The sequence below is a fragment of the Garra rufa genome, chromosome 13, assembly GCF_049309525.1.
Source record: "Garra rufa chromosome 13, GarRuf1.0, whole genome shotgun sequence".
Classification (NCBI taxonomy): Eukaryota; Metazoa; Chordata; class Actinopteri; order Cypriniformes; family Cyprinidae; genus Garra; species Garra rufa.
This window is the reverse complement of record NC_133373.1, coordinates 32,708,101-32,734,195: the sequence shown is the minus strand read 5'-3', so window position 1 is coordinate 32,734,195 and position 26,095 is coordinate 32,708,101. Positions and strand designations below refer to the sequence as shown.

Below are 26,095 nucleotides of genomic sequence, written 5' to 3'. Positions count from 1 at the left end.
CTAGAACTTTTATTTTTATAGCTTTTTAAAATATAGAGAAAATAGTGTATAAATCAGATTTGGGTGGGCTCTTATTTTGTAATTCCACATCAGATAATCCTGAAACTCTGCTGCTAGCACTGTGGTAAGGTGCGCTCTCAATCTGAGGAGAAAGTAGTCTGTGCAATCTAGAACTTTTATTTTTATAGCTTCTTATAGTAGAGACAAAACAGTGTATAAATCAGATTTGGGTGGTCTCTTATTTTGTAATTCCACATCAGATAATGCTGAAACTCTGCTGCTAGCACTGTGGCAAGGTGCACTGTCAATCTGAGGTGAAAGTAGTCTGTGCAATCTAGAACTTTTATTTTTATAGCTTCCTAAAGTAGAGACAAAATAACAAATAAATCAGATTTGGATGGGCTCTTATTTTGTAATTCCACATCAGATAATCCTGAAACTCTGCTGCTAGCACTGTGGCAATGTGCACTGTCAATCTGAGGTGAAAGTAGTCTGTGCAATTTAGAACTTTTATTTTTATAGCTTCTTAAAGTAGAGACAAAACAGTGTATAAATCAGATTTGGGTGGGCTCTTATTTTGTAATTCCACATCAGATAATCCTGAAACTCTGCTGCTAGCACTGTGGCAAGGTGCACTGTCAATCTGAGGTGAAAGTATTCTGTGCAATCTAGAACTTTTATTTTTATAGCTTCCTAAAGTAGAGACAAAACAGTGTATAAATCAGATTTGGGTGGTCTCTTATTTTGTAATTCCACATCAGATAATCCTGAAACTCTGCTGCTAGCCCTGTGGCAAGGAGCACTCTCAATCTGAGGTGAAAGTAGTCTGTGCAATCTAGAACTTTTATTTTTATAGCTTCTTAAAGTAGAGACAAAATAACAAATAAATCAGATTTGGATGTGCTCTTATTTTGTAATTCCACATCAGATAATCCTGAAACTCTGCTGCTAGCACTGTGGTAAAGTGCACTCTCAATCTGAGGTGAAAGTAGTCTGTGCAATCTAGAACTTTTATTTTTATAGCTTCCTAAAGTAGAGACAAAATAACAAATAAATCAGATTTGGATGGGCTCTTATTTTGTAATTCCACATCAGATAATCCTGAAACTCTGCTGCTAGCACTGTGGTAAAGTGCACTCTCAATCTGAGGTGAAAGTAGTCTGTGCAATCTAGAACTTTTATTTTTATAGCTTCCTAAAATAGAGACAAAACAGTGTATAAATCAGATTTGGGTGGGCTCTTATTTTGTAATTCCACATCAGATAATCCTGAAACTCTGCTGCTAGCACTGTGGCAAGGTGCACTGTCAATCTGAGGTGAAAGTAGTCTGTGCAATCTAGAACTTTTATTTTTATAGCTTCCTAAAGTAGAGACAAAATAACAAATAAATCAGATTTGGATGGGCTCTTATTTTGTAATTCCACATCAGATAATCCTGAAACTCTGCTGCTAGCCCTGTGGCAAGGAGCACTCTCAATCTGAGGTGAAAGTAGTCTGTGCAATCTAGAACTTTTATTTTTATAGCTTCCTAAAATAGAGACAAAACAGTGTATAAATCAGATTTGGGTGGGCTCTTATTTTGTAATTCCACATCAGATAATCCTGAAACTCTGCTGCTAGCCCTGTGGCAAGGTGCACTCTCAATCTGAGGTGAAAGTAGTCTGTGCAATCTAGAACTTTTATTTTTATAGCTTCCTAAAGTAGAGACAAAATAACAAATAAATCAGATTTGGATGGGCTCTTATTTTGTAATTCCACATCAGATAATCCTGAAACTCTGCTGCTAGCACTGTGGTAAAGTGCACTCTCAATCTGAGGTGAAAGTAGTCTGTGCAATCTAGAACTTTTATTTTTATAGCTTCCTAAAATAGAGACAAAACAGTGTATAAATCAGATTTGGGTGGGCTCTTATTTTGTAATTCCACATCAGATAATCCTGAAACTCTGCTGCTAGCACTGTGGCAAGGTGCACTGTCAATCTGAGGTGAAAGTAGTCTGTGCAATCTAGAACTTTTATTTTTATAGCTTCCTAAAGTAGAGACAAAATAACAAATAAATCAGATTTGGATGGGCTCTTATTTTGTAATTCCACATCAGATAATCCTGAAACTCTGCTGCTAGCCCTGTGGCAAGGAGCACTCTCAATCTGAGGTGAAAGTAGTCTGTGCAATCTAGAACTTTTATTTTTATAGCTTCCTAAAATAGAGACAAAACAGTGTATAAATCAGATTTGGGTGGGCTCTTATTTTGTAATTCCACATCAGATAATCCTGAAACTCTGCTGCTAGCCCTGTGGCAAGGTGCACTGTCAATCTGAGGTGAAGTAGTCTGTGCAATCTAGAACTTTTATTTTTATAGCTTCTTAAAGTAGAGACAAAACAGTGTATAAATCAGATTTGGGTGGGCTCTTATTTTGTAATTCCACATCAGATAATCCTGAAACTCTGCTGCTAGCACTGTGGCAAGGTGGGCTCTCAATCTGAGGTGAAAGTAGTCTGTGCAATCTAGAACTTTTATTTTATAGCTTCCTAAAGTAGAGACAAAACAGTGTATAAATCAGATTTGGGTGGGCTCTTATTTTGTAATTCCACATCAGATAATCCTGAAACTCTGCTGCTAGCACTGTGGCAAGGTGCACTGTCAATCTGAGGTGAAAGTATTCTGTGCAATCTAGAACTTTTATTTTTATAGCTTCCTAAAGTAGAGACAAAACAGTGTATAAATCAGATTTGGGTGGTCTCTTATTTTGTAATTCCACATCAGATAATCCTGAAACTCTGCTGCTAGCCCTGTGGCAAGGAGCACTCTCAATCTGAGGTGAAAGTAGTCTGTGCAATCTAGAACTTTTATTTTTATAGCTTCTTAAAGTAGAGACAAAATAACAAATAAATCAGATTTGGATGGGCTCTTATTTTGTAATTCCACATCAGATAATCCTGAAACTCTGCTGCTAGCACTGTGGTAAAGTGCACTCTCAATCTGAGGTGAAAGTAGTCTGTGCAATCTAGAACTTTTATTTTTATAGCTTCCTAAAGTAGAGACAAAATAACAAATAAATCAGATTTGGATGGGCTCTTATTTTGTAATTCCACATCAGATAATCCTGAAACTCTGCTGCTAGCACTGTGGTAAAGTGCACTCTCAATCTGAGGTGAAAGTAGTCTGTGCAATCTAGAACTTTTATTTTTATAGCTTCCTAAAATAGAGACAAAACAGTGTATAAATCAGATTTGGGTGGGCTCTTATTTTGTAATTCCACATCAGATAATCCTGAAACTCTGCTGCTAGCACTGTGGCAAGGTGCACTGTCAATCTGAGGTGAAAGTAGTCTGTGCAATCTAGAACTTTTATTTTTATAGCTTCCTAAAGTAGAGACAAAATAACAATAAATCAGATTTGGATGGGCTCTTATTTTGTAATTCCACATCAGATAATCCTGAAACTCTGCTGCTAGCCCTGTGGCAAGGAGCACTCTCAATCTGAGGTGAAAGTAGTCTGTGCAATCTAGAACTTTTATTTTTATAGCTTCCTAAAATAGAGACAAAACAGTGTATAAATCAGATTTGGGTGGGCTCTTATTTTGTAATTCCACATCAGATAATCCTGAAACTCTGCTGCTAGCCCTGTGGCAAGGTGCACTGTCAATCTGAGGTGAAAGTAGTCTGTGCAATCTAGAACTTTATTTTTATAGCTTCTTAAAGTAGAGACAAAACAGTGTATAAATCAGATTTGGGTGGGCTCTTATTTTGTAATTCCACATCAGATAATCCTGAAACTCTGCTGCTAGCACTGTGGCAAGGTGGGCTCTCAATCTGAGGTGAAAGTAGTCTGTGCAATCTAGAACTTTTATTTTTATAGCTTCCTAAAGTAGAGACAAAACAGTGTATAAATCAGATTTGGGTGGGCTCTTATTTTGTAATTCCACATCAGATAATCCTGAAACTCTGCTGCTAGCACTGTGGCAAGGTGCACTGTCAATCTGAGGTGAAAGTATTCTGTGCAATCTAGAACTTTTATTTTTATAGCTTCCTAAAGTAGAGACAAAACAGTGTATAAATCAGATTTGGGTGGTCTCTTATTTTGTAATTCCACATCAGATAATCCTGAAACTCTGCTGCTAGCCCTGTGGCAAGGAGCACTCTCAATCTGAGGTGAAAGTAGTCTGTGCAATCTAGAACTTTTATTTTTATAGCTTCTTAAAGTAGAGACAAAATAACAAATAAATCAGATTTGGATGTGCTCTTATTTTGTAATTCCACATCAGATAATCCTGAAACTCTGCTGCTAGCACTGTGGTAAAGTGCACTCTCAATCTGAGGTGAAAGTAGTCTGTGCAATCTAGAACTTTTATTTTTATAGCTTCCTAAAGTAGAGACAAAATAACAAATAAATCAGATTTGGATGGGCTCTTATTTTGTAATTCCACATCAGATAATCATGAAACTCTGCTGCTAGCACTGTGGCAAGGTGCACTGTCAATCTGAGGTGAAAGTAGTCTGTGCAATCTAGAACTTTTATTTTTATAGCTTCCTAAAGTAGAGACAAAATAACAAATAAATCAGATTTGGATGGGCTCTTATTTTGTAATTCCACATCAGATAATCCTGAAACTCTGCTGCTAGCCCTGTGGCAAGGAGCACTCTCAATCTGAGGTGAAAGTAGTCTGTGCAATCTAGAACTTTTATTTTTATAGCTTCCTAAAATAGAGACAAAACAGTGTATAAATCAGATTTGGGTGGGCTCTTATTTTGTAATTCCACATCAGATAATCCTGAAACTCTGCTGCTAGCACTGTGGCAAGGTGCACTGTCAATCTGAGGTGAAAGTAGTCTGTGCAATCTAGAACTTTTATTTTTATAGCTTCCTAAAGTAGAGACAAAATAACAAATAAATCAGATTTGGGTGGGCTCTTATTTTGTAAGAAACAGAGAGTATATATTATATATATATATATATATATATATATATATATATATATATATATATATATATATATATGAGCACTATGGTAAAAATCGCGTTCTAGACGAGCTTTGCCATTTGGATCAGTTCTCTGACGCTATTACCGTAATACGCAGTTTATACGCGACCGCCGAAATATATTGGCGGCTAGATTGACCGTGCTTTTCGACTTGGCGGCTGGCCTGACCGCAGTCGATTCTCGAGAGAATGACTCTTTTGAGCAGGTTTTTTTTTTCATGGATAGAAACGTTACAACGCGACAAGTGAAGCTCTATTCTTGAACGAAAGAGCCTTACGACTTAGTGAATCAAAATATTAAAGCGTGGCCGATGAATTTCGATTTTTGAGTTAATAATTCCAATGAGCTGGTTCTTTTCAGTGAATCTAAATAGCGGCCAGTGAAGCTCGTTTCTCGAGAATGACTCTCATGAACCGGTTCCTTTTTTAATGAATCATAAAGTTACATCACGACCACTAAAGCTCAATTCTCGAAAGAAAGATCCTTACAAGCCTGTTGTTTTTAGTGAATCAAAAGGTTACACCGCGACATGTGAAGCTCGACTCTCCAAGGAATGACTCTCAAGAACCGGTCCTTCATAATGAATCATAGTCACATCGATTCGTGGCCACTGAAGCTCGATTCTTGAACGAAAGAGCCTTACGAGTCGGTTCTTTTTAGTGAATCAAAATTACACTGAGGTAGGGTGACCATACGTACTCTTTTCCCTGGACATGTCCTCTTTTTGGACTTAAAAAATGCATTCCTAAATCGCCCAAAATGTCCGGGGTTCGGCTTTTGCTTTCTACAGTCGCCATTCATTGTCTCCGTTTTTGTATTAAAGCCTTGCGCGGGACTGTTGTCTCCCGCAAACATTCTAATATTGAATATAATTTTCGCGCATCATGTCGCTATCAGTATGCGGAGTATTTAAATCGCTTTGGATGTAGTTCGTGTTGGATGTAGGGTTGCCAAATCCGCATTTTTTCCACGGAATTGGTCTGATTTTAAACAGTTGCGGCGGGTTGATTTTTTGAAAGTTTGAAATATTGCATACATTCCATTTGACTGAAATGCTTGTATTGAAACATTTTGCATTCTGTGATAAAACTGTGGTAGATATTAGTTTTGTGGTCACTGGTACACTCTTAAAAATAAAGATGCTTCAAAAGGTTTACTTTTAAAAGGTTTGCTTTTAAAGCGACGTTTATTGAGGAAATGACTGTCATTAGCTAGCCTTTTTAATGAATCATAAAGCTACATCGTGACCAGTGAAGCTCGATTCTAGAGAAAATGACTTGATTCTGGAACGAAAGAGCTTTATGAGTTGGTTCAAGTTACCTTGTGAGCGATGTAGTTCGATTTCAAGTTAATGAATCCTATGTTCCGGTTCTTTTTAGTGAATCAAAAGGTTACATTGCGGCCAGTGAAACTCGATTCTTGAGGGAATGACTCTCATGAGCTGGTTCTTTTTTAATGAGTCAAGTTAAATGTGACCACTGAAGATCGATTCTCAAAAGAAAGATACTTACAAGCCGGAAAAAGATGTGACCGATAAAGTTCATTTTCGAGTTCATGACTCCTACAAGCCGGTTCTTTTTAGTTAATCAAAAGGTTACATGGCAACCAATGAAGCTCAATCCTGGAGGGAATGACTCTCATGAGCCGGTTCTTTTTAATGAATCATAAAGTTACATTGTACAGATGTAGTTAGATTTTTGAGTTAATGAATCCTATCAGCCGGTTTTTTAGTGAATCCCCACCAGTGAAGCTCGGTTCGCTAGAAAATGACTCTCATGGGCTGATTCTTTTTAATGAATTAGAAATTTACATCGTGACCAGTGAAGCTTGATTCCCGAACGAAAGAGCCTTACAAGCTGGTTCTTTTTAGTGAATCAAAACTTACATTGTGACCAAGTTCAAATTTCGAGTTAATGACTCAAGTCTGTTCTTTTTATTGAATCAAAAGGTATCGCGACCAGAAGCTCGATTCTCGAGGGAATGAACCGGATCTTTTTTTTAATGAATCATAGTTCATTTTCGATTTCGGTTCTCGTACAAAGGAGCCTTAAAATTCTTTGTAGTGAATCAAAAAGTTATACATTGAACACTTAAATTCAATTCTTTAGTGAATGGCTCCTGTTAATCAGTTTTTTTTAGTGAATCAAAAGGTTACATCATGACCAGGGAAGCTCGATTCTTGAGGGAATGACTGTCATGACTCATGAGCCGGTTAATGAATCGTGAAGTTACATTGTGACCACTGAATCTCTACTCTCTGACAAAAAAACTTACCAGTTCTTTTTAGTAAATCAAAAAATTACATTGTGACCGATAAAGTTCATTTTTTTGAGTTAATGACTCATATGAGCCAGTTCTTTTTTAATGAATTATAAAGTTACATTGTGACTAGTGGTCTCGATCCTCAAACAAAAGAGCACTTTGAGTTCTTTTTAATGAATAAAAAAAGTTACATTGTGACCGATGAAGTTCGATTTTTGAGTTAAGGGCTCCTATGAGCCGGTTCTTTTTAGTGAATCAAAAGGTTTGATTCACATTGACATTGCGACCAGTAAAGCTCGATTCTCGAGGGAATGACTGTCATGAGCCGGTTCTTCTTTATGAATCGTAAAGTTACATTGTGACCAGTGAATCTCGACTATTTGGAGAAAAAACAAACAAACAAACAAAAAACTTACCAGTTATTTTTAGTGAATCCAAAAGTTACATTGTGACGATGAAGTTCGATTTTCAAGTTAATGGCTTCTATGAGCCGGTTCTTTTTAATGAATCATAAAGTTACACTGTGATCGATGAAGTTCCAGTCAATGACTCCTATGAGCCGGTTCTTTTTAGTGAATCAAAAGATTACATCCTGACCAGTGAAGCTCAGTTCTCTGAGAAAGACTCTGATGAACCAGTTCTTTTAAATGAATCATAAAGTTACCTGATCGATTCTTGAACGAAAGAGCCTTATGACTCTGTTCTTTTTAGTGAATCAAAAAAAGTTACATTGTTCGATTTTTGAGTTAATAAATCATATAAGCCAGTCTTTTTAGTGAATCAGTAAGTTATATAGCAAACACTTCTGAATCAGTTTTACAATGAATCTGACTTATTAAATCATTAAATGTCAAAGTCAATTAACAAAGAACTGAAAATGTGTTATGTTGTTCTGAACATTAATGAGAACTACCTGACTGGTCGTTCATATGACAAAGTATAGTTAAAAAAAATACACAGTTTCTTCAAAAGAATAATTCAATCAGTAATGATTCCATTCATTCCCTAGATATAAAGATGGCACTTGCAGTCCTTTTTTACATGGTGCTTTATTGCAATGTGTTGCATTCTCACATTCATGGATGTTATAGAGATTTGTTAGTCAAAGCATAATTTCCTTCAAGGTATGTATCTTCACCTTGCAAAAGCAACAAAGGGGCCATATGCACGAGGTGTGAGTGAATGTTTCTTGTTTGTCTGAGTGTAGGTGTATGCTTGTGTGTGTAAATGTATGTGTGTAAACTTCAAATCTCAGTTTGAGCAGCCACATAATTCCATGAAATGGACAAGAAAAATAAGACTGATTCAGTAGATGCGAAACACAGTTTTGCAGCCCGCAGGACAATCCTGCAGGTGCTGGACCCAGCATGTGACTGATTGTCTACAACGTCCTAAGAAAGGTAGGATTCTCCAGATAAACCTGGATATAGAGAAAACAAAAAAAAAACAAACTAAATAAAAACATGACAAAACATGCAGAAGTCTCCCAGATACATCTTCATTCATAATGTCCCACACACAGCTGCAATGATACCTCTTAAGAAAAAAACAAGTTCACAAGTATTATACAAAACTGGACAAAATGAGTAAAATGTATATATCTATATATATTTGTTTATTTATATTAATTTTACAGGTGAAAAGTGGAACCTTGCCTCGGAAGAACGAGCGCCGTTTCAGTGGAGCTACAAACACGTGACTTCCCTTCACCAGTACAACTAATATCTGTATATTAATAAGGCAGCACTTACAAGATGCGAAAAATCTCAGGTAAACAGTAGCTACTGTAGATGATACCATGTAGAGATGACATGTGAATGACGAGGATAGTGTGTGGTGGTCGATACGTAGGTTTCACTACTATGATATGAGGAAATGCAGATTGTACGACTTTGCATAATGGTTCTTAGCACTTGGCACTGAGCGTGCGGGGCCTGAAACGACAGACCGCGATGAACAGAAAGCAGAGTTCGATGAGGAATGTCTTCAAAAGATAAAGCCAGGGGGGCAAAAGGGAGGTGGAGCACCTGAAGAAGATTGGCATAGTTAGATCTACGGTTCTGCAGCAGAAAAAACACCCATGTAGCAAAGGCTCCGCTACCCTGCTCTTTCAAGGGATCCAAAGACGAGGGCCTGACAAGCCAAGTTCTTCCTGAAGAACCTGAGATGCGTTCAGAAAGCGAAATGGCGTTTCACTTTTTGCGAAAATACATTCAGGGGGTATTCGATTTTTTTTTTTGTCATCTTCTGTTTTTGTTTTTTTTTCCCGATTCTGATTTAAACATGGCCTCTTTCCTTGTAATTCATGTATAAAGTGCAAAACTAGATTGTATTCCTTGCAAGTTCCTGGTACATTTAGGTTTTTAGTAAAAAACGTCATGTAAAATACAGCAAAAGTCTTACAAAGGTCAGTATAAGAAAATCCTCATAAACAAGAAAACGTTCATCAAACGCTGAGGAGCAGTCCTCTATGCTGAAAATATGTACAAGAGGCACCTCAAATTTGGTATAAAGAATCCAGCTAAATAAAGTCAAATATCTAAGTGTAGTTGCATCAGTATGGTGTTCTCGTTTTAGCCCGAGTAGCTCGAAAGCACTTGTTTCGAACTGTGACGTATATCCTTGAGTTCAAAAACAAAATAGAGGAAAAACAGGAGATATCTATTAGAGCATGCAATAATCCGTGTTTCGAGTGTCAGTTAAGTGTCATTTAACCTCTAAAGGTGCATAGCTAGCGGTTAGAAATCGGTCTTCCTGAAAACAGTGACTTGAAGTTCCTCTCGAAGAGGCATTTGCATGTTTGGTAAGTTAGATCAGCAGCGACGGGGAAACATCTGAAGAAACTCGCTACCGAACCAGCTAGGGGAACGATGTCTGGAAATCAGACAAAACAGTAGTGTTATAAACGTTGACGGGATACGGGACGCCTATTCAGGAAAAAACTCAATGCTACATTTGTCCAATTGCATGAACCTTGCATATGATATGGATCTTTTAGTATCTTGAAGCTTTGGTCATATTTCCGTTCGTAAGAGCGTTTACACATGGCGAAAACTCAGGCAGTTGACGAAACCCCCACCAACGACAAGCCGGCGCCGTTCTCAAACCAAGGTTCCACTTTGCCAGAGCTGTTTAAACTTTGACAACAGAGAAATTAAATAATATGGCCTTTTTTTAAATTAACCCGTACAAAAGCCAGTCCATGCTGCTTCTCCCTCAGCAAAGTCACATTCAGCAGTCGCTAAACCATTCTCACATATAGAGCAATCTCAACACCCACAGGAAAAGTTGCAGGTATTTCAAAAAAAGATAGAAGGAAAGAAAGAATTTTTTTTTTTAAATCAGGACATTGTCTGTTTTTCCATTTTAAACACCAGATATACAGTATTAATCACACACACATACACGCTTTCAGACAGCCATACACGACTCAAAATAAACAAAACAAAAAAATAAAACAAAAAAAACCAAAATGGAAGCAAGTAGTTATTACCACAAACTCGGAGCACTACATTTTGTTGATTCTGAACAGATACATATTCACATTTATCTGTTATATACACAATACTTTGATAATCCAGGTTCTGAATAGTTCTATTGTACCTTGATGTTGTGAACTGACTGTGAGAGCCGTTACAAATGAGAAAACGAGAAAAACATTATTAATAGGCGCTGTTTGCTAGTTTGGTATATTTGGCATAAACACGGTAGGGTTCATTAAATGAATCTTATCCACTGCATAAAAACCATTTTATCTATACAGGAATGCCTTTTCCCCAAAGAGGAGGGCAGAAATGATTAATTACCACATCTGTGTTTGTTTTTCAAACACAGACTGACTGTTACTTGTCAATTCATCTCGCTTTTTGTAATGTCTATGTACATTTATATATAGCAAAAAGTGGCTCGATCTCAAAATTTCGTAGACGAATGAGAATCTGCTTTACGAAATCAAACGTTTTTTTCCCGTACGCTGGTGTAGCATCGGAGAAGAGCCATTCTTTGTTTACAGAGCACACGCACAAAGACACGGCACTTAAACTCCACGAAGTGAGTCACGAACAAAAGAACACTGTTAAAGGAAAACGCAAATACGTGAGAGGGGAGACGGTCGCGCATGCAACACGATTTCGAGCTGTGCTCCAAGGTCTTTTTGTGGGCGAGTCAATTTGATATCTTGATCTTGACGTAACCTAGCGAATGTTTAGGTTCGAATCAATCGGGGACGACTAGTAGGTAACGTTAAATGAACAAAATGCTGATGAACAGTGTCTTGACTGGGCAACAGTAGTCTCATGAGCAGTCAAAGAGCTGGAGAACGCAGCGGACGTTGCGCGAAACAACACCTCGCTCCTCCGGTCGGGAGAGAGCACCTGTGGTTTTGAAGAGCATCCTTGAAACTGTATAATGAAAATGTACAATCTACGTTTTCGCACGTGCGTGCGTGTAACATTTACCGGGGTGTTCGATGACCAATATCAATCGTAAAAATTCCGAGTCTCTCTCGTCGTGATGGACGAAAGCGCACGAGACCCCCCTGTTTGATTACTTTTGAAAAGAACGAAGACAGATTCTCAAAGCCGTTAAAAAGGAACTGTTGCGTTGCCTGTAATTTGATGATTTTTTTTTTTTTTAAGGAAACTACAAAGTGTGAGCTTGTCCCAACTTTGTCCGTTTGTGCTGTACAATAATACCGACCTGCACAACACGTCGCCGCAAACAACACTGATAGGCTGAGTTGACCCTAAGTGGCTCGTATTCACAGCTGCTGAGGGGGGGAAATGTGTAGGACATTGTTAAAAAACGTCTGCTGTTTCAAAACAGTGTTGCCAGGAAAGCCTGCAGCAGACGGATACGCACTACAGAGCAGTCTCCCATCCTGGCGATGCTTGTTCTGAAAACGACAACAGAGAAAAAAACAAACAAACCCAAAACAAAAAAGTAAAATGACAACAAAGAGAACAGACTAACAAATAAAAAGAGGTGGGAAATTCCTCCCATCATCAGGCACTGCTGAGGAGAGCCTATCAGTCACAGATCCAGCTGAAACTGAGCAATATACCATGAACGTAGCAACACAGCCTGCCCCAGTTTCCGATCCCGACCAATCCGAGCTCAGCTGCTGCGCTGCTCTCCAAGAAGCACTGCAACGTTGGCCTGACCGACAGGACGTGTAGCCGGCTGAAGCAGCAGGTCCTTGTTTTTTTTTTTTTTCGTTTTTTTTTCTTCTATATTTTTTTTACAGACTTGGCAAATTCTGGAACGCGATCTTTTCTCCTTTTCCGGAAACTGACGTTTAAAAAGGTGGCCAGGAATGAGCACTTTGTCGAACGGCTATGAAACCTCACAAGCCTGGGCCCAGACACCGACCCTGCAGATATACTGTATAGAAACCAAAGGTGAAGAATAAAAGTCTCTACATGTGGAGACACAGTCCTCTGGCAGACGGTGGGCGGCTCACTCGGTTAGGAGCTGCTGGAGGAGGCTCTTCTGTTGAGACTGAGCTGTGGGGGTGCCGCTCGGGCCCTTCTGGGAGCCGATGGAGCCTGACTGGTTAAGGTAGGAGTCACTGCCCACCAGGTTTACCGTGCACTGGACATCAGCGAACACCTGAACCTGCTGTACCTGAGATATGGTAATACAGGGAGAAAGGGAGAGACCATCATGTATGATTTGTATGATGAAAAAAAAAAAAAAAATTATGTTTTTATTCAGCAAGCATGTTTTAAATTGAACAAAATTGACAAGTTAATATTTATAATATTACAAAATATTACTTAAAAATACAGAAAAAATGTGTCAAATATTTGAAAGAAATTAATACTTATAATATTACAAAAGATTATAAAAAAAAATATTTTTTAACCTTCTACTCAAAGAATAGAGCAAAGATAAAGGTAATATATATATATATATATATATTTACCTTTACATTTTTTTTCAGGATTTTGTGATGAATGGAATGTTAAAAAGAACAGTTTTTAAAAAAAGAGAAAAATAAATAATTTTGTAATATTATAAAAGTTTTAACTTATTTCAAATATTTTTCGGAATTCTTTGAGCAGAAGGTTAAAGAGAAAAGTTTTTTTTTTAAATAATCTTTTGTAATATTATAAATGTTAACTGTCAGTTTTATTCAATTTAATTAATCCTTGCTAAATAAATGTATTAACGTCTTTCAAATATTTTTGTTTAAAAAAAAGAGAAAAATAAATTCTCATTAAATTCTCAATAAATTCTCATTATTTTGCAAAGATTCATTAAATTGAATAAAATTGTCAGTTTATAATATTACAAAATTATTTATTTTTCTCTTTTTTTAAAACCTGAAAAAAATGTTGGTTTAGACAAAAATATTTGAAAGAAATCAATACGTCTATTCAGCAAGGATGCATTAAATTTAACAAAATGGACAGTTAACATTTATAATATTACAAAAGATTACTTCTTAAAAAAAAGCAGATGTTCTTTTCTTCTTTCTGTTTATCAAAGAATCCCATAAAACGTGTCAGGGTTTCAACAAAAATATTTGAAAGAAATTAATACATTTATTTAGCAAGGATGAATTAAATTTAATAAAACTGACAGTTAACATTTATAATATTACAAAAGATTACTTAAAAAAAAACTTTTCTTTTTAACCTTCTACTCAAAGGATTCTGAAAAAATGTGTCACAGTTTAAACAGAAATATTTTAAAGCAATTAGTACTTTTATTTGGCAAATATGCATTATATTATACAAAACTGACAAAACAGTCAACATTTATAATATTACAAAAGATAACTTAAAAAAAAAACCCTGTAAAAAAACTCATGGTTTGCACAAAAATATTTGAAAGAAATTAATACTTTAATTCAGCAAGGATGCATTAAATTGAACAAAACTGACAGTTAACTTTTCTAATATTACAAAATATTACTTTTTGTTAAAAAAACAGTTTTTTAAAACTTTCTATTCATCAAAGAATCCTGAAACAAAAAAAGTGTCACGATTTGCACAAAAATATTTGAAACCAGTTAAAACTTTTATTTAGCAAGGATGTTTAAAAAAGAGAAAAATTAATAATTTTGTAATATTATTAATTTTTCTCTTTTTTAAACATTCTATTCATCACAAAATCCTCAAAAAAATTTGGTTTGGACAAAAATATTTAAAAGAAATCAATACTTCTATTCAGCAAGGACGCATTAACTTGAACAAAATGGACAGTTAACATTTATAATATTACAAAAGATTACTTTTAAAAAAATGTTCTTTTTAAACTTCTATTAATCAAAGAATCCTGAAAAATGTGTCATGGTTTCCACATTAATATATTAAAAGAGAAAATCACTTTTTAAATTGTAATAGTATTTCACAATATTACTGTATTTTGGGTCAAAATAATTGAAACCTTGGTGAGTTTTTTTACCCTCACAATTATGAATGGGGGCTGAAGCTTTCAATAAAATAAAATAAAATAAAATAAAATAAAATATTGAGGGTGACTAAATTAAGTTTTTTAATTATTTTTTTAACCCTTTTTTTCCTTTTGTCCCTTTAAAAGATCTCAATAAATAACCAATGACCATCTTACCTGATCGTTACACATTGAAGTGACGTTGCCAAGGTTACTGTTGCCCATGCCGACAGATGGTCCAATAGGAGGTAGAGTGCTCACCGCTCCTGACCCTCCAGCCATTGACACGGTGATGCTCATGTTGTTATACACGCCTTGCTGCCCAAAGCTCTGAGAGACAGCCTGGCCTGCCTGGTTATACATACTGACACAAAACAAGACCAAAAGGTATAAACGAAGATGAATACAAACGAAAAAAAACTTGTGACCTGTTGCTGACTGATATCAAACACCATACCTGTTGTTGCCCATGGCCCCTTGCTGCCAGTTCTTAATGTCAGGTGACTGATAACCAGGTGGAGGCTGCGCTTGCTGGAGCAAAGGACTCTGGGAGGTGGAGTTCTGAGGTGAAAGCAGGGGGCTGGTCGGACTAAGCTCAGGAGCGAAGGATGGATCTGCTTGCTGGATCATGCCTGTGAGAGACAAGATGTACATTGGTTTTTAACATTTTCTTTTTATTAATATAACCAGGGTGATGATAAATTAGTAGCTTACAAATGAGACATACCAGACCCCCCAAATTGCTGGAAAAGCCCCTGCTGAACAGGAGTGTTCACAGGCCCCCCAAACTGCCCTTGAATGCCTCCCATAATGCCTTGGTTTCCCATGCCTCCCCTGGCAGGCAGCTTGGGGTCCAGAGGTCCTCCCATGGGGTTAAAATGGCTCGGGGAGGTAGGGGTGTTTCCAGGCACGGCGCTGTAGCCTGGAGGAAAGCCGAACTGCTGCTGCTGAGGTGGCTGTTGCTGCTGGGGGCCTTTAGGAACTCGCTGAGCCCCCAGAGGTCCTGTGTTCATCCCCTGCCTCATCAGCATGACCTTCTGCTGCAGAAGCTGCCGCTGGCGGTGCTGGAAACTATAAAGCTCCCGTTGCCGCTGAGCCATCATCTGAGCGTTGAGCGGAGGCTGTGAGAGAGAAGATGGGATTTCAGTTTGATTGGCAGACATATATGGAAAAACAAACAACGATTTTGAAAGTAAAAATGCACAGATGCATAAATTCGACAAAGAAAATATCTTCTGGGCATCAATAATAATAATAAATAATGTTTACATTTTTATACAAAACACATTTTCTTGTGAATGTATATTATCCATTATGTCCCAAAGCCTAACTTTTGTATTAATACATAAAGTTCATTAGAAAAAATTCTTTATTTAATAAAAAAAAATATGCATAATAATATTAATAATCCAAATAATACATTAATAATAATAATATGTCCCGCTTTAGTTACAAATCTAACAGCATAAACAATATTGTCACGACCACACACAAAGGGAGAAGGTGAGTATCTTTCAAGGTATTTATTAACAAACGTGCACAGTTCAACACACGTGCAATCAGGTGAGTAAAGGTCTCTGTGGTCAAATCTTCAAACAAACACAACAGGTGAGTTCAAGTTCATAAGGATCATAGCGTTAGCAATAGTCACTTCCCTCTAACACGATTCACGTGTTTCACAGGAGAACATCAGAGCAATCCACGAGGAGCACAGGAGAACATCGGAAGAATCCACGAGGAGCACAGGAGAGATAACAGGAGGGGGAGAAGATCCATAGAGAAGCATCCATGCAACTTCGATACCAGCCCATGAGTGAGTGGCAGAGGTAGGTATATAAAGGGTGTGGTGATTGCTGGTGCAGGTGACGGTGATTAGTATTCTGGTGATGGTTCACGGGTGTGCTGTGGTGGTGATTGGCTGGTTGGTGGAGGATCGTGGTGATTGGGGCTGAGGGAACGTGCAGAGGGTGTGACATCACCCCCTCCTCCACGGGTGACTCCTGGCACCCAAGAACGGCGACGGGGACGACCACGACCTCTGGGAGCTGGGCGTTCGGGATGTTGGCGGTGGAATTCCTCGAGGAGAGTCGGGTCCAGGATGTCGTCACGGGGTATCCACGATCTCTCCTCGGGTCCGAACCCCTCCCAGTCCACTAGGTACTGGAGCTGGCCGTTCCGCCGCCGGGAGTCTAGGATTTCTTGGACTTGGTAGATGTTATCTCCAAGGATCTCTGGCGGGTCGGGAGGAGGAGGTGACTCCGACTCTGTGGAGGAAGGGAACAGGGGTTCAGTGTGGCGCTTGAGTAGGGAAACGTGAAACGAGGGGGCGATTCTGTAATGTGGAGGTAGGTTTAGACGGTAGGTGACAGGGTTGATCTGTGAGTGCACGGTGAAGGGCCCTATGTAGCGGGGACTCAGCTTCCTACTGGGCAGCCGGAGGCGTATGTCTCGAGTGGACAACCATACCTGGTCCCCGGGGAGGTAAACTGGGTTGGGTAACCTACGGCGGTTGGCATGTTCCGTATGCCTCCGTACTGCCCGCTGGAGATGGACGTGCGCTGAGTCCCACACCCTCTCGCTCTCTCGGAACCAGTGATCTACCGCGGGCACCTCGGAGGACTCTCCAGTCCATGGAAACAGAGCTGGTTGATAACCTAGAATGCATTGGAATGGGGTTAGACCAGTAGAGGTTTGACGGAGGGAATTTTGCGCATACTCAGCCCACGGTAGATACTGGCTCCAGGTGTTTTGATGTTGGGAACAGTACGTCCGAAGGTAGCGGGAGATTTCCTGTATTTTCCGTTCGGTCTGCCCGTTCGTTTGAGGGTGATATCCGGATGACAGGCTGACTGTGGTACCCAGAAGTTGGAAGAAGGCCCGCCAGACCCTGGAAATGAATTGGGGTCCCCGATCGGACACGATGTCTTCTGGGAGTCCGAAGTTCCGGAATACATTGTGGAATAGTGCCTCTGCGGTTTCTAGTGCTGTGGGGAGACCTTTGAGAGGTATTAATTTGCAAGCTTTCGAGAATCGATCGACTACCACTAAAATTGTGGTGTAACCCTGAGAGGGGGGCAGGTCTGTGGCGAAGTCAATGCCCAAGTGTGTCCAGGGTCGGCGGGGAATAGGTAACGGTTGTAATTTACCTTCGGGTAAGCGGCGTGGGGTTGTGTTGACGGCGCAGACCGAACATCCTTGGACGTACCGTTCCACTTCCCTGCTCATGTTGGGCCACCAATATTTCTGCTGGAGGAGCGAGAGGGTTCGCCTGCTGCCAGGATGTCCTGAGCCGGGGGACGTGTGCGTACTATCCAGCAGAAGGGGTCTGAGACGGCTTGGGACATAGACACGACCCGGGGGAAGCTCCGGTGGTGCAGGTTCCTCGAAGGTGGCGGCCCGTATATCTTCATCCAGCTGCCATAGTATGGGTGCGAGAAAGACAGATGGGGGTAGAATTGGATCAGGATCGTCAGAGGTAGGTTCAGGTGAGTGCATACGTGATAGGGCGTCTGCTTTGATGTTTTTGTGGCCGGGTTGGTAAGTAATGTGGAAATTGAATCGGGCAAAGAATAATGACCAGCGAGCTTGGCGGGCATTTAGTCTCTTGGCGTTCTGAATGTACTGGAGGTTCTTGTGGTCGGTTATTACGGTGAAGGGGAACTGGGCTCCTTCCAACCAGTGCCGCCACTCTTCGAGGGCGAGCTTTATGGCCAGCAGTTCGCGGTCTCCAATTCCATAATTCTGCTCAGCTGGGGTGAGTTTTTTGGAATAGTACGCACACGGATGGAGGGATCGGGGTTCATCAGACCACTGGGACAGCACGGCTCCTACGCCCACGTCCGCCGCATCTACCTCCACCACGAAGGGCCTTGAAGGGTCGGGGTGCTTGAGGATGGGAGCGGTGGTGAACATTAGCTTTAGACGGTCGAAGGCTTGCTGAGCCTCTGGAGTCCACTGTAGTACCCGGCGACCTCCCTTTAAGAGGGAAGTGAGTGGAGCCGATAGGAGGCTATAGTTCTTTATAAAGCGTCGGTAGAAGTTAGCGAAGCCTAAGAAACGCTGAAGCTCCTTCACCGTCCTGGGCTCCGCCCACTTGGCCACTGCGTCCACCTTGCCGGCTTCCATGTGAACTCCCTCCGCAGTGATCACGTATCCGAGAAAGGAGATGGTGGGCTGATGGAATTCACATTTTTCTAATTTTAGATAGAGTTGGTACTCACGGAGGCGTTGGAGAACCTGACGGACGTGGTCTTGATGTTCTTTTAGGTTACGTGAGTAAATGAGGATATCGTCAATGTAGATGATTACGAATCGATGGAGGTAGTCGCGGAAGATTTCGTTCATGAAATTCTGAAATACGGAAGGACTGTTAGCCAGGCCATAGGGCATCACCTGATATTCATAGTGACCGGTGGGGGTGATGAAGGCGGTCTTCCACTCATCTCCTTCTCGGATACGGATCAGGTTGTATGCACTGCGGAGGTCGAGTTTGGTGAAGACACGGGCTTCCCGTAGTTCCTCCAAGGCAGCTGGCACTAGAGGAAGTGGATAGGCGAATTTCACCGTGGCGTCGTTGAGCACCCGGTAGTCAATGCAAGGTCTGAGCCCACCATCCTTCTTGGGGACGAAGAAGAAACTGGATGCTGCTGGGGACGTGGAAGGTCTGATGAACCCCTGTTGGAGAGCCTCCTGGATGTAATTCTCCATGGCTTCCTGCTCAGGACGTGAGAGGGGGTAGATCTTCCCGTGGGGTAGTTTGGCGCCTGGCAGCAGGTCGATACTACAGTCCCAGGGCCGGTGCGGTGGTAGTTGTGTGGCCCGTTCCTTGCTGAAGACATCGGTGAAAGACTGATAGACGGGGGGAATGGCGGTGGCGGATTGAGTGGCAGGGCTCTCTATGGTGGTGGCGTGCAGAGGGATAGGACGGTATGGAGACTCTGTATCTGACGAGGAAGGATGGTAGCCGTGGTCCTCACACGTTGCGCCCCACTCCAGGACCTCTCCTGTGCTCCAATCTATGCGGGGTTGGTGCTTAATGAGCCATGGTCTGCCCAGGATGACATCCACGTTGGCTCGCGGGAGTACTAGGAGGGTCAGATGTTCCCGGTGGTTGTGTTGGGAGACGAGGGTCACTTTTCTGGTCCGGCGAGATATCTTACCATCGCCCAATGGTGAGTTTTGGATTGTGGTAATTTGGTAGGTGACCTCATTTTGAACGGTGGGAATTCGATGTTTAGCAATGAAGTGTGATGAAACAAAATTGCCAGCCGCTCCGGAATCCACGAGCACATAGATGGGGAGAGTGCGAGAGTTTACTATTAGTTCAGCGGTAATATGGGGTAAGAGAGACATGGCCGGAGTAATAGATACGGTACTCACCATTGGACGAGGCGGGCGGACTGGACAGGCACTGATGAAGTGAGAGGCTTCTCCACAATATAGGCATAGACGATTATTAATTCGTCGTTTCCTCTCCGCGGGATCCAGGCGATAGGAGTCAGTAATCATAGGCTCTTCCGCATCTCGTTGGGGTGACGATGTTCGGAGTGGAGGGAAGCTGGGTACAGACTTTGTAGAAGGACACGCTGAGAGATGTTGAGAAATGCCTACTGCCTTCTTAATAAAGGTTTCCAGCGGTACGTCGTCATCGTAAATGACCATATGCTTGCGGATCTGGGGTTTAAGCCCCTTACGGTAGGCTGCTAGGAGAGCGACTTGGTTCCAACCACTGGTGGCCGCTAGAGAGCGGAAGCGCAGGGTGTAATCATGAATATTGGACGTACCTTGATTCAGAGTAATCAGTTCGTCGTGCACGGAAAGGGGAGTGAGCGCAGCTCCAAACACGTCCTTGAAGTGGGCAACGAAAGCATTATAGGAGATTAAAGCGTCGCTCCGTGAATTCCAGAGTGCGTCTGCCCATTGGAGTGCCTGTCCAGTGAGGAGGGAAATCATAAAAGATATTTTAGAAATTTCGTTAGGAAACTGGTGTGCGTTGGCTTCAATATAGAGGGAACTTTGCAGGAGGAAACCATTGCAACCACCCGGGTCTCCGGAATAACTCATGGGGCGAGAGAGGGGCGTGTTGGAAATCGTCGTTGGAGCAGCAGGTAGAGATTGACGAAGGACGTTTACCATATCCGCAAATGGATCGGGGGTGTCTTCGGTGATAGCGGCGCTCGCCTCCATGAGTGACGCGGTGAGTTAATATTTTATGGGCTGGTATCCTGTCACGACCACACACAAAGGGAGAAGGTGAGTATCTTTCAAGGTATTTATTAACAAACGTGCACAGTTCAACACACGTGCAATCAGGTGAGTAAAGGTCTCTGTGGTCAAATCTTCAAACAAACACAACAGGTGAGTTCAAGTTCATAAGGATCATAGCGTTAGCAATAGTCACTTCCCTCTAACACGATTCACGTGTTTCACAGGAGAACATCAGAGCAATCCACGAGGAGCACAGGAGAACATCGGAAGAATCCACGAGGAGCACAGGAGAGATAACAGGAGGGGGAGAAGATCCATAGAGAAGCATCCATGCAACTTCGATACCAGCCCATGAGTGAGTGGCAGAGGTAGGTATATAAAGGGTGTGGTGATTGCTGGTGCAGGTGACGGTGATTAGTATTCTGGTGATGGTTCACGGGTGTGCTGTGGTGGTGATTGGCTGGTTGGTGGAGGATCGTGGTGATTGGGGCTGAGGGAACGTGCAGAGGGTGTGACAAATATATAAAATAAAGTGAAATCATTAATAAATATTTTATAAATAAATAATAATAATGATATGTGTGGGTTACCAGGTTATTTATAATTATAATTAATAATAATAATACTATTTAGTTTTGTATTAAAATATGAAATGTAATTTAAATGTATAAACTAATATATACACACACAAACACACACATGACACTATTTTAATTATAAATAATACTCCTAATAACTCCTAACACTATTAATAATTGTGTCTTCAGAATTTTTATTGAATAAAAATAAATATTTTTTTAAATAAATAATATGACCTTATTTTACTTTAAAATAATAAAATGTAGATTTTTTTTAAATATAAAACATTTAAATGTATAAACTATTTATATATATATATATATATATATATATATATATAGTTTATACATTTAAAATGTTTCATATTTTAATAAAAATCTACATTCTATTGATATGAACAATATCAAAGCTAAATAATAATAAAAATAAATAATAATAATAACTTATTGCAAATATTTTAGTAAAATTTAGTAAAAATTACAGTAAAAAAAGATTGCTTCTCTCTCAATACACACAAACTATTTTATTAATAAATAATACTACAAGCTTATTTATAATAATTACGTTTTGATTTTAATTTAAACTTATAACATGTTAAATGTAGAAACTAATATACACACACATACATATATATATATACATACATACATACATATATATATGTAATATTTCAATTACTACTAATAACTTTAATAATACTATCAATAATTGTGTCTTTAGAACATTTATAAAAAAAAATTATATGTATAATTCAGCTTTAAAACAAACAACCAAACAAACAATAAGCAACGGTTGCATCATCAGTATATTAAATAAATTATGAACCATACCAAAACTGTAATAATGATAATATGTATTGCTTAAGTTATTACAAATATTTCAACATAAACAATATGTTAAAAATAAAGAAAAATTATGTTCCCATCTCTCTCTCTCACAGACACAAATATTTGTTATTAATAAATACTAGTACCAGCTTAATTATAATACTACTACTATCAATACTACTAACAATAATAATTAGATTTTTATTAAAATATAAAAAATATAAATGTAAAACTACAAATAATTAAATAAAGAACCAATAATATTGTGTCCTTCAGAACATTTATATAAAAATGTATAGATGTATAATTTAGCTTTAAAATAAACAAACAAACAATAAGCATTAGTTGCATCATCAATATATTGTAGATATATGTAATTATGAACCATTCGAAAACTAATCAAATCAAACCAAATTGTGACCAAGATGCAAATCTGAGATAAACAATCGTAATCAAATCAAACCACTGTCAGAGCAAATGCTTGCACCCCTATAAACGACATTCATAATTTGTCTCGATGCGTGTGACGCTAACCTGAGAGGGCATCTGAGGCTGCTGCATGCCCTGACGCATCCCCATGGCAACATGCCCCCCTTGTGGGAACTGGCCCATGGCCGCAAGCCTGTTCTGAAGCTGATGGAGAGAGGAGATATATCACCACTAAACAAGTGCAACTAATCACACGTTCGCTCAGCAGCTGCAGTCCACAAAAGAATAGGTTAGTTCCACAGCATGTTATTCGAAAGGGTGAATTCAAAAGCATTCACTGGATCCGTTACACAGCGCAAGAAAACCCAAAAGGAGGATTTAGAAGTTGTGCGATCACATTTATTATTACACAATGAACTGAAAGCTGGAGCTCTACCTGCTGTGGGCCTTGCAAACGTTGTTGGAGCTGAAGTCTCAGCTGGTTGGGAGGTAGCCGCAGCTGGTTGGGCACACCAGGAGCACGATTCATGCCGGGCCTCACTGTCATGCCCACGTTGCCTGGAAACGCCATCCGTGGGGCCCCGAAACTCATGCCCTGTGCTGTGCCCATCTCAGCAGGAAACTGTGAGGGTGAGGTGGGGAACTGAGAAGGGTAGCTGGGCAGCTTGGGGTCCATGGGTACAGGTGTCGGAGGCTGAGATTGAGGAAAGCTCTGGGTGACGGGTTCGAGGCATCCACTCTGTAAACGAGAGTAAACTGGTTAACCTTTAGACATACTGTAAAAGGTATAAAAGAATGCTTTTTTTTCTAATGATACTAACCTGAACGATCTTGTCGATGCCCAACGCTCTGTCCAGCTCGGCCAACTCACTCTCGTCAGTGCGGCTCAAGAAAGTGACCAGCTGCTCCAGCAGGGCCTTCTCGTCGTTACAACCCTCGGGAGTGGTGGGCGGACACAGCATCTCATCCAGCGGACACGGAACACACTGCCTGCTTAGAGCAAAGAAAAAGAAACGACAGAGGCTGTGTATGATGACAGTTCTATGTCATGTTGCACGGTTAGCTGATTTGGCAGATAAGAAAATTTGGGTGAAAGTGCACATCTGCTTCCCTGTGGCTCATGTATGCTTAAAGCAGTAATTGTGCTGCAAATATAAATATTTCTATTGATTCTTGAGAAATGAGATAAAACATTGCACCTGCTAATAGTTTATAAAATAACACTTCCACATTGAGCTTAAAGGGATTGTTTACCCAAAAATGAAAATTCTGTCATTAATTACTCACCTTCATGTTGTTCCAAACCTGTAAGACCTTCGTTCATCTTTGGAAAACTAATTAAGATGTTTTTAATGGAATCCAAGAGCTTTCTGATCTGGCATAGAAAGTAACTCAACTACCACATACCACAAGTAAATAAATTGTTAAAAAGTCCTTGTGTCATCAGTGGTTAAACCGTAATGTTATAAAGCTACAAAAATACTTTTTGTGTGCGAAAAAAAACAAAAAAAAAAACTTTTTCAACATTTTTTTCCTCTTCTGCGCCAGTCTTTGATGTGCGTTAAAGTTAAGGTTGAACCACTGATGTCACTTGGACTATTTTAACGATGGAGGGTCAGAAAGCTCTCGGATTTCATCAAAATGTTCTTAATTTGTGTTTTTTGAAGATGAATGAAGGTCTTAAGGGTTTGGAATGACATGAGAGTTAGTAATTAATGACATAATTTTCATTTTTTGGGTGAAATATCCCTTCAATCAGCGATACATTACTTGACAAAAATAAAGCTAAATAGAATATTTAACAAAAATTAATAAATATAATATAAGCACATTACAAATTTACTAAAACTTATATTAAAAATAAAAATTAAAATATTAAAATAAAAGTCTAATTAAAAATAATAACACTATAATAACAAATATTACTATAATATATTTAATTTCAACTTTTTATGAGTTTCGACAAATTCACAGGCTTTTTTTTCTAAATAATTGTTATAGTTTCAATTTTTTTAGTGTATACAATAGGGATGAAATGATATAAAAATCTCACAATATGATAATATCTCCATATGAAGCTCACAATACAATATTTATTGCGACATTTAAAAAAAAAAGTCAAATGAAGACTTAGAAGAAAATGAAAATAAAAAGTTACGTTCTTCTATCTAATGCACTTTGAGAGTTCAAAATTAAGAGCTTCAACCCATGTTCAAAAACCTAAGTCAGAAAAAAGTCTTGTACTTGTCACTAGTACCTGAACTTCAAAGGGGATTTAGCCTTATTTTTAGTTGTGATATACTGTCTCAGTCTAAATTACACTGGCGTTTAGGAAGCTAAATAAATTAGAATATAACAGTAATAATAACAACAATTTCATATTATTGTTATTCTTATGACAGTAATAGCCATATTGTAAAATAGTTGCACTGTAAAATAATGAAAATGAATTATTTCATAGGTATATTATTTTTGCTTTACAAAACAGTACGGGAATTACAATACTTTCCTAATTTCTACACTTGAAAGTGGTATTTTAAATTTGGACTGCAGTAATGTTACCCATTTAAACCGCTAGCTATCAGAATTTCATACGGCACTTTTAAGCTTTTATCTTGACGGGAACAGCAGTAGAGCCTTTGTTTAGACGGAAAACTCCCCTCACTTTCATCTAGTGAAAGAACTGGTGGTCATTGCGTTCAAAAATGTTCGCTAAACTCACAGCACATTCAATAAACAAACACAGCAAAAACAGACTTGAGAAATGGATTGAGCCACATTGTGCTTTTGGTTTTAGTTTGTTTGAAAGATACTGTGCTAGGGCTGTGCAATAAATCGCATGCGATTGTCATGCGTATCTCATCAGTAAAGCCGGTTCTGTGATTAATAGTAAATCTTTTCAGTGATCTTTAAAGGGGATTTAAATATATTTTAAAAACTATACTTTTTGTTTCATATCGTCATGTGATCACGATGATAACAAGACAGTTTTGCCATCGCAATACCACGATATCAAGATAATGATTATACCGTTACATCCCTAGTATACAACACATGAAAAATGGAAAGAAACAAGAGGTTGCAGTAAAATATAAATTAATTACTATTATTATTACATTAATAATTTTTTTGTTCATTTCTGTAGCCTGATTATGATCAAGACAAACTGTTGTATGACATTTATAAACACTCACTCTTGAGGTGAGGATAGAGGGGCCTGTGTCTGTGACAAGCTGCTATCGAAGGTCATTGGTTCAACCAGGGACGAGGGCTGGAACGACTGGGACTCAAGAAGCTCCAACTTGGCCAGACCTAAATCAAAGGAGACCAAAACAAAAATTGTTAACAGTCTTACTTCTCCACTTGGTTGAATAATCGAACTTGTTTTCAAACATAGTGACGCATTCAA

The 26,095-nt window shown here is 39.2% G+C and overlaps 1 protein-coding gene across 1 annotated transcript in view; it reads right to left on the bottom strand.

Moving 5' to 3' along the window:
- Positions 1-8,294: 8,294 nt before the first annotated feature.
- Positions 8,295-26,095, bottom strand: part of ncoa1 (nuclear receptor coactivator 1) — a 54,814-nt gene continuing 37,013 nt past the window's right edge. Inside the window, exons 13-20 of the mRNA XM_073852777.1 lie at positions 25,881-25,998; positions 23,508-23,676; positions 23,123-23,425; positions 22,792-22,890; positions 15,372-15,765; positions 15,102-15,276; positions 14,822-15,008; positions 8,295-12,868 (exon numbers count right to left, since the gene is read on the bottom strand). Of these exons, the coding sequence (XP_073708878.1) occupies positions 12,701-12,868; positions 14,822-15,008; positions 15,102-15,276; positions 15,372-15,765; positions 22,792-22,890; positions 23,123-23,425; positions 23,508-23,676; positions 25,881-25,998 (1,613 nt within the window). The 3' untranslated portion in view covers positions 8,295-12,700. The remainder of the gene's footprint in view (positions 12,869-14,821; positions 15,009-15,101; positions 15,277-15,371; positions 15,766-22,791; positions 22,891-23,122; positions 23,426-23,507; positions 23,677-25,880; positions 25,999-26,095) is intronic.